The 9,572-nt window shown below is 39.3% G+C and overlaps 1 protein-coding gene across 4 annotated transcripts in view; it reads left to right on the forward strand.

The window, feature by feature from the left end:
* TRERF1 (transcriptional regulating factor 1) overlaps positions 1 to 8,732 on the forward strand; it is a 105,849-nt gene extending 97,117 nt beyond the window's left edge. For all 4 annotated transcript variants that reach the window (XM_054822024.1, XM_054822023.1, XM_054822027.1 and 1 more), the window contains 5 exons: positions 2,203 to 2,291; positions 3,120 to 3,233; positions 4,004 to 4,192; positions 4,685 to 4,893; positions 5,528 to 8,732. In XM_054822024.1, the coding sequence (XP_054677999.1) occupies positions 2,203 to 2,291; positions 3,120 to 3,233; positions 4,004 to 4,192; positions 4,685 to 4,893; positions 5,528 to 5,849 (923 nt within the window). In that variant the 3' untranslated portion in view covers positions 5,850 to 8,732. The remainder of the gene's footprint in view (positions 1 to 2,202; positions 2,292 to 3,119; positions 3,234 to 4,003; positions 4,193 to 4,684; positions 4,894 to 5,527) is intronic.
* Positions 8,733 to 9,572: the final 840 nt, after the last annotated feature.

Here is a 9,572-nt window from a genome sequence, read left to right on the forward strand (position 1 = left end):
CAACCAGAGTTAAAAACAGCTTTTCTTCTGTTTCTTTTCCTACACAGGATTTATTCTATTAATTAGGTTACTTCCAATTAACCCGCATACTCTCGTAAGGGTCCCTGCTAATACCATAGCTATTGGGGAAACTCTGTAAGGCCTGAATCCTCCATAGGTGTACAATAAAATTAGTTCATGGAAGTGATTCTTTATTATTTATTTTTTTCACTAGGGTGGGGTAGAGGCAGGAGAGCATGACTAGAGAGGTTTGCTGAAAACTAAAATCTTTCCTTTAGTGTTGTCATACTTTTTAAAGTTATGTTTTGGCATAGTAGAGCAGGCTCCTGGACTAAATCAGTGCATTTACCCCTGGCCAAAGGGAGGGCAAATGCAAATGACTGGCAAGCTGTGTAAGAAGGGAATGACGCTGGTTCAGGGTGGGAAAGATGGCAAGGCAGCGTGTCAGCAAAAAGATCTTTGGGTGGTAACAGGATAAATAACTCGTGGCTTGAAGCCAGTGCCTTTCTCTGACACTTGAGAGAGTTTTAGTGTAAATCTCTGTGGAAATAACTCATGCATGCTTATATCCAGTACTGGGAAAGCCTGCAGAAAATTGGTTGCAGAAAAGTTAATTTTGTAGTGTTCAGCATGTGATGGAGTGGTGAGATACCTGCTCTAAGCTTGTGAGCCTGGGACTTGACACTGAAAAGCAAAATCTTTGCAGTTAGTAAAAAAAATAAAATCTATTTTTTTTTTATAGACATAATTAACCTGTAGAGTTTAATACCATGAACGATGCCAAGCCCAAGTTAATTGAATTCAGTGCAGAGGCAAGCATTTCTATGGAGAATGGTAATATTGATAGGAATATTAGGGATTTTTTTTATAAAAGTTTTAGATGTTTCAGAAACTCTCAGACTGAAGTAGAATCTCCTCATAGTGTAAGTCATTTCAAAGGCATCTGCTTTATAGCTTCTTGCATATCCTGCCTTTAATGTATGTAATGCTGCCCACTCTTACAAACAGGACGCTCCTTTGAGGCAGTAGTGCAATCCTGTGTTCCTTCTATTTGACTAATACTGAGGAATCACAAGTTCATTTCAATTTAAATGTTGATTTCACATTTTCATGGGCAGTTAGGCTGGTGAAGCAAACACAGAATAACAATATTTGAAAGTTTTATATACAGCTTCCATTAAATGCTCAGAAAGCACTGTGTGTATTGCACATTGCTACAATTTGTATCTACTTATGACCTCTATCACAGAAGATTTAAGTGTCTTACCTCAAGCCATGCAACTGAAGAGCTGCAAAAGGACCTTGGAAGACTTACTGTCTGGAGAACAAAATGATAGATGAACTTCTGTGCAGCTGAATGTAGCTTTACATACAAAATTATGAGTTCTGTGGTGATAGCTCTCAATTAGAGTGAGGCCTTGGGATTAGTTCTATGAAAGCATCAACTCTGTATTTTACAACAGCTAAAAAAACAACAACAAGTCAAATGTTAAAGAGGATAGAGAACACGGTAATGCCACTGTGCAAGTCTCTGGATTGCTTATAAGTTATTATGTGCCTTTCTGGTCCCTTCATCTCTATAGGAATGTTTTAGTACTGAAAAAGGTTCAGAGAGGGACAACAGTAATGACCAAAGGTGTGGGAGTGACAGAAAGGACGTGCAATCCTGAATAGCATGGAGATGATGGTCGAGATTGGGTTTGCTTTCTTTTCCCCTTGAAGAATGAAGGGTCATCCAGTGAAGCTACTAGGAGCCAGGAAACAAAGAAAAGGAGGGGGGCTCTTCATGTGGAGAGTCTACTGATCTATGAGACTTCTCAGCAAAGGATTTTATTGGGTGCAAGAAGTTTTAATTGGTTGAAAGGAAGAGTAAGTCAGCACTGACAAGGATAGTTACTAAATAAGCAAATTGCAACAGACTCAGGAAATCCCCTGCGCCAAAAGTGGTCAGAGGTTAGCAAAAATTAGGGAGAGGCATTGTATTTGCTTGCCCTGATCTCACTGTTTCCTAGGCAAACTGCCTGTGACCACTGCTGGAGACTGAATACTGGTTAGATGGACTCGAGGTCATACTTGGATTTGGGTAGCAGCAATCACTAGCATGTGCTTGAGGTTTCCCAGCTTTTGTTTCAGACACTGCATCAACATGAAGGTGGTGGGGTTTTATTGGTTATAATGAATTTACTCTTTTTTTTTTTTAAGGCTCTGACAAGTGGACACATCAGGAAAGAAGGCTGTTCAAAGAGGCATTGTCCACCTACAGTAAAGATTTCATATTTGTACAGAAAATGGTAGGGTTATTACTGTTCTGTCAATTGTTTTTTCCATTTGTCTTTCCCCTTCATTTTTCCCTCCAGCACCAGACCAGCTTATTGCAGGCATAGAGCCAGTGGTGGTTACAAGAACACTGTTAGGAGTGGTATATTCCGTTTGGTGTACCTATGCATGCAACTGCAGCACCAGTAAGAACCAGTTAAAAATAAATAAATAAAATCTGTTCCTTTTATTACTACATGTAAAAGTTTTCACACCTGAAATCCAAGTCATGGCATTCCATGTTTAGGACAAGTATGGTGCTCCGCCATCACCTTGGTGTTCTCTGGCAGTTTGTTAAAAGGTATCTGAGTCACCGGCATTGAGCCTTGAGCCAGAAAGGGTTGAAAGCTGTTAACATGAGAGAAGAATGTGTTTGGGCTTAATTTTCATGTTCTGGCACACAGCAGAAAAGACAAGGCGTATACATCTTGGTGCAGAATACCTTTCTTGTTAGCTCAAATGTTGAAAAATGTTTGCGTTTATGGGAACCAAGTCTTAATTCCTAGATTTCTCAATGGTATTGTATGCTTGAGCTACAAAAGTATATTCTCAGTCATTTTCTGACTAGACTCTAGAGAATCCCAGAGAAATGTACTGAAGCTGAAATAGTCAACACAAATTTGACTGAAAAACAATAACTAAAAAATTATTCTACAAGCCTATTACTGTTGTAGTCAAACTGTCTCTTTTTTTTCTCCATTTGAATGTTTGAGAAATAAGTCCTTCCTGGAATGTATTAAAATTGTGTTGAATGAAAGCAAAAAAAATGAGATTGGACTATTTCTGCAATTACTTAACTACAGGTTAAGTCTAAGACGGTTGCACAATGTGTAGAATACTACTACACCTGGAAGAAAATCTTGCGCTTAGGCCGGAAACACAGAACACGTTTAGAGAAAAAAAGAGAGGAATGCATGGTAAGTCTAAAAGAATATGAGAAAATTTAACACTTGATAACTTTTGTTTGTCCTCTTTTGAGGAGGAGGTTGAACTAGATGACATGCATCTCTTCCAACCAAAATTGTTCCATAATTCTAAATTATGTTCAGTATGAGCATTCTGTGACCTCAGCTACACCAAGATTTTTGTGTTCTTGGACTGTAATGTGATAAAAGTGGTTTGACTAGTGCATTATCTAACTCTAGTCTAGCAATTATGGCTTTTGCTACTGATAAAGCAGGTAAATCTCTGTAATTTACTCCTGTGCCTGTGTGTCCTCCTAAAGGCTGCTCTAAATTCTAGTACAAACACCATTTATACAGACTGGCAACGCAATTCTTTGTGTGCAAGGTCTGTATTACTGGTAGTCCCAGTAGTCTTAAGAGATGTGGGGTTTTGGTTGGTTTTTTTTTTTTAATAAGTCATTTAATTTGACTACGAATATAGCGTACATTGCCATTCTAACAGTTGGGGGAGAGTATTGCACCTTGGCACTTGTACATTCTTGCAGCCGCAGCTCTAATACAGATGGAGGGTGTTTTGAGCACTGCAGTGAAGCTTTATGAGCTGTAGCTTGTCCATTGAGGGATGGACCAGAAGTTTATTCAGGATGAGGAAAAAATACTGAAACCAGGAAGCAGACTTGACTCTAAGCAGCATGCTGTTCCAGTACTGTCTATGTACTACTATCCAGTACTGTCTGTCTTTGATCATATTTCTAGTATTGCTTAAATGCACTGTATTTCAGACAAGTGGGGAAGAGGAAGTGTTAGAGGAAGATGAAGAGATCGAAGAAGACAGAAAGGAAGAAAGGGAAATGCAGAAGTCTCCTGACCCACCAGCTATCCCTCTTGTTGGACCTATAGATCTGCCTGCCCTTCAGAGTCTTTCACTCTCTTCGTCCTCCTTCATCTGTGAAATGCCAAACTGTGGCGCTGTACGTGTGTTTAGTATCTTTAATAGCAAGGGGGTTGTATACTAGTGAATTGTGATTTTTGGAAATCACGGGTTTAGACTATTCCTGGCCAGTGAGATCTTCTGAGTATCTTTGGACAAATCATTTTGCCTGCTTTTAATTCCCACATCACAAAATATAGGCAATGTGCTGATCAGTACATAATATTGTATCCTCAGATGTTGTATTGATCAGAAATACTGTATGTTAACAGCTCTGATTACTGTTTTGTTATACAACTGTAATAATAGGATAGCTCATTGGTTTGTTTTTATTATGACTGTTTGTTTAACTTAGTGAGATATAGCTGAGAGCAAGCAGCACTTAACCAAGTAGATTGTTTGTATGTATTAGACATTTGCAGTTGTTCTACTGTAATATGCATTCAGCATACTTTTCTGCAGTTCCTGTTCCAGTTCACTATTTCTTGATTTTTATGGGGTTTTTTCTTCCTTCTACTCTACTACCTGTCAGGTGTTCAGTTCCCGACAAGCGCTAAATGGCCATGCTCGCATTCATGGAGGTACGAATCAGGTGACAAAAACACGATGCACCATTCCAGGCACTAAGCAGAAATCTGGTACGCAGAGCGGATACTGCTCCATCAAGAGTTCACCTGCCCACAGCACAACAAGTGGCGAGACTGACCCAACAACAATTTTTCCTTGCAAGGAATGTGGCAAGTAAGTGAATGTGACTGTCTGCAGTATTGCATCACATTTGCCTATGTATATTCCAGATGAGCAGTGTCGTGACAAAGTCTGTATTTTGCTCTCATGGTCTCAAAAGAACAGTTTCCCCTTAAATGACATGTCCTCTTACCAAAACCTTCAGAGATTGGTTTGCATGACGTTTTGGATGCTTCCTCTGCAGTATTTACTCCAGTTTTCCTGAATCTATTTACCTACTAGAATTTCTACATCTGTCAGCCCAGCTTCCTGCTTCATCACAGACTTGCATGTGACAGTGGGCAACTTTCTCTGTGTTTCTGTGCTTTAGTTTGTGGGATTCCTTCACTGTCTCCATGTTGTGCAAGATTGCGGTGAAAATTAAGGATTAGGATGTGCAGAGATACTGAAGCAACTGTGGGAGCTACAACATACCTCTGGCAGAGTCTGAGTAGGCCATTTTGTTACTGTCGGGATGTATAAATCTGGTAGTCTGTCCCTGAAATTCTCACCATGGCATTGCAGACTTCACTGACTTCTATTTCAGGACAAGGAAGCAAATGTACTGATAGGTTGTTGAGTCTTTTTTGGCTCACTTCATCAAAAGCAATGCATTTTTATCTGATTTTTTTTTTCCTTTAAAATTTAGGGTATTTTTCAAAATCAAAAGCCGCAATGCTCATATGAAGACTCACAGACAACAAGAAGAACAGCAAAGGCAGAAGGCTCAGAAAGCTGCTGTGGCAGCAGAAATGGCAGCCACTATTGCAAGAACTACTGGGCCAGTTGGGCATAGTTTGATCCCTCTGGATCACATGAGTTTGGTTAAACATGTTGAAAATGTCGGTGACATTGACGATGATGTTGTTCAAGAGCTGGGTGATGTCATGGAAGAGAATGAAGTCATGGATGCTGACCTTTTGTTGGATGATGAAGATGCAGATCTACTGCAGGATGATGCTGAGTTGTAAATAAAGTTGTTTGATAGAGACAGCTACTGAGCACACCCTGAATGGATCAATCAGGAAACCTGGACTGCTCGTTTATTCCCCACTGATTGTAAACTACCTGTTGAAAATGATAATTCTTTTATCCAGGTCTAGAAAAAAAGAAATCTGCTTTTTTCCCTTTTTTTTTAATTAATTTGTGTTTTGGGGGAAAAATAAATAATTGGTACAAATATTCTTATAAGGTGTTTTTATCTGAGCTCATTTTGCTGATAACTTCCAAGACCACTAATTACAGAAGTTCATGGTTCTGCTGACATTTCCCTCCAGATGATCCCAGTAGGATCTTTAGTCTTTAACTCTTCCAAGTTTCATTTTGCTCCAATTACAAGAATGATCTTCACACACTTCTGATGGAACTTTATTTTTTTGCCTATACTGGATCACTTCCAGTATCTTCTAGAGACTAAATGTCATCTCTGTTAAGGAGATGATTACATTCTTTGTCTTTGTGCTGTCATTTTAAGGGAGGTGGAGGAAAAAAAACCTGATTTAACTGTGAAATAATTACAGGAGTGACTGTATCATCTGTAGTATCACAGTTCTTTTTCAGTTCTGTCTTGCCTTAATGCACACCTGTTAGGCAGTTTGTAAAAGCATTGGTTACACTGTACATTTTAGAGCTTCCATTTTAGCAAGGTTTTGATCTGGTGATTTTAAAATGACCTAATTCAAGGATTGAAGAAAGATGATGATTGTACTGTAGTTCACATCATCTGATGGGAACACTGAATCAGGAACACCGCCTTGGTAATCAGATTGCACTGGAAATATATTTTGCTGTGATAATAAATAACACTGTTGAATAGCCATCTCGGTGGTTTTAGGAGAGTGTATGCTTGAGCAATGCAGGAGCTTGCTCTCTAACCAGACAAATACAGGGAGACATTCTTGTCTGTGGAACAGAGATCAATGCAGTATATGCCTTCAGCATGTTAGTTATTACTTGTAGGCATGACACGTTTTTCTTGTGCCATTTTCAGTCCTCCTCATTCAAATGTTGTTTATTTAGTAAAACATACTCCAAAGGTGAGTTGACATTGCTGATTATTACCGTTTCTCTTTGCTTAGGTTCAGATCTACATGCTGGATGTCTAACACTGTTTAGATAAATTAGATTTGGTTCCCTGAGTAAACAGGATCTCAAAAGAATTGTTCCTTGCAGAATTAAAGAATGAAGGAAGAATTGGAGTTAGGTTGAGTGGACCTTTAATTACAGAATATGAATACCAATTTTAGAGCTTTCACAGGTAACGGCACTGATTTTCTTGTGAATTTTGCACAGTAGAAGAGTGTTGCTAACTTTATAAAATATTTTATAAGACTGATTTCAGATCTTCCAGATTTCAGGGTTGTTTGGGGTTTTTTTTATGGGTTGGGTTTTGTTTTATTTGGGTTTTTTGCCACATTCCTAACATCTTAAGCAGAACCTGAGAGATGGTGGATCTTATTTTCTATTGTCTTTCTTCCTTGTGTAACTATGCAAAGTGAGGGTAAATCACAGCACTTTTGTATAGGAGTACCGGACCACACAAGTTCAAAACCAGTGGGACTCATTGGCAGAGAGGTGCCTTCTCTGTCAAAGCCAAATATGTGAAGCCAAATGACCTGAAGTTTCTACTTAAGGTCAAATGTTCTGATACTAAAGAACAACCCTTCAGGAGAATGGAAATCACTTCTCAGTTTCAGGTTAGTGAAGTTCCTGTGTACATGGTTTGTTTTAGTGTTTTTTGGGGTTATTCCAGAGGTGTGTTGGAGTTGTTTTTGACCAGCAGGTGGAATTCCAGTCCCTCTGCTACATAAAGGATGATGTTCTCAATTGCTGTACCTGTGAGTTTCAGGAGATCAGGCAGCAGCCACCTTTTCGTTCCGAACTGCCAGTCCGCATGCTCCCCCAGCAGTTCTGTCCATGCCGTGACACATTACTTTTATAGGGGCCACACATCCCAGGATCAGCAGGCTGGCTGTTCAGCTGTATGCTGCCAACTAGATCCACCGATAATAAATTTTGTAAATTGTGCAAGTCTTAGTGGTTTGCAAAGTGGAGGCTTTTGTGAGCGGTAACTTCTGTTGGCTTTTAGGAGCCTGTGTTAGAAACAGCCCTGCAGAGTCTACTCTCTCTTCCAAACTTGTATCATTTTGAACTTTTAAGGATCTTTCTGAGAAAGGCTGCTACACTGGAAAATGGAAGCGTGTTTTCAGATTCCCCTGTTAATAATGGGGAAAAAAATTGCGTGTTTAAGCAAAGTGATAATTGAAGTCAGTGAGTTCTGCTTGAGGAACAGAGTGAAATACAGTAGAAATTTGTGGGCTTGATTCTGAAGAGCAGCTCTGTGTTAAGGAATCTACAGTGGAACTTTTTCTAGCAACAATTGGACAAGTATCTGTGCTAAACCTAGTGTATATAAAAAAATATACACAGATATATGCCTGGTTCTGTAACATTAATTGGGTGCTGTTTTATTGTACAGCCAAGAAGATAATAGAACAACAATAACCAAAGAAGTTATTCATAAAGGAAAAGAAGAAATGCACATTTCTTAAGCAGTACACGATTTAGGCCTCATTGACTTCATTAAGTGCTGCGTTAAACAGATGCTGTTCTGCCTATTTGTACATAAGTAGGACACAGTTTTATTTCAGAAAACCTGTTTTCTTGCTGATGGTTGATGATGGAAAACTGTTCACTGTTGAATTTAGTCCTCTTTGATAAAACCTGTACATATAGAAAACATATTTTATGAGAAAAATCTTATTTTCAATATTTAACTGTTATTTTATTAGAAGATGGTTGTAAATATTTTAGGTGCTTTAGTGTAAAAAGCAGACTGTAATTTTAGGTGGCAGAGGAAGTAACAAAATAAAAAAAATATACATTTGATACAGCTTGTGACTTATGCTGGTTTCAGGTTCCTGCTGTTAGCATTTGACTTGCACACAGCTTAATTTCAGGTTACTACCTACCTGGATGTATTAGGATGGCTTAGTGGTGTGAATTAGTACTTGTTTATTCCCCCTCCATTTAAATATTTGGTACTGATCAGAACCTTTGTTATAATAACTACTATTTATATGTGTAAAAAGAAGGGGTTTATATGACACTTCCAGTCATTTTTATACCTTGGTAAAATATAGTTGGCTGGGTTTTGCTAACAGGCTTGTATACCTTTTAATTTTTTTTTTAAGAGGAGGAGGAGGAGGTTGGAAACTAAGTTTGTGTAATTGTTTTTCAAAGGATTCCTGAATTGTTCCAGGCCCCCAAAAAAAAAAAATCATGTATTTACCTCACACAGTTGGGTGGACATGAGTGTTCTTGGTAAGAACAAGTTGTGGTAAAAAAGCGTTCTTGGAAAGGGGGAGAAAGCTGAAGCAACCTCCTTTACCTCTCAAAGAATTAACTAATGTTACCTGTCCTGCCTCGGCATCGAAAAAAAAATTAACAATTCCCGCTTTCTTCCCTCCGGTAGTGGGTATCCTCTCCTGGGAAAAGAGGATGGAGAAGTGCGTGTGTGAGAGGAACGGGGGCGAGCGCTGGCGGGAAACGGTTAGGGCGCACGCGGAGGTGAGGAAAGCCGTTACACCGTCGGGTCCTTCACTGACGTAACGCTCAGCGGAGGCGGGGACGGGGGTGGGGAGACGAGTTGGGAGCTCGGATAGCGCCATCCGAGTTCCCAACTCGTCTCCCCA

The sequence above is a fragment of the Grus americana genome, chromosome 3 (genome assembly GCF_028858705.1).
Source record: "Grus americana isolate bGruAme1 chromosome 3, bGruAme1.mat, whole genome shotgun sequence".
NCBI classification, from domain to species: domain Eukaryota; kingdom Metazoa; phylum Chordata; class Aves; order Gruiformes; family Gruidae; genus Grus; species Grus americana.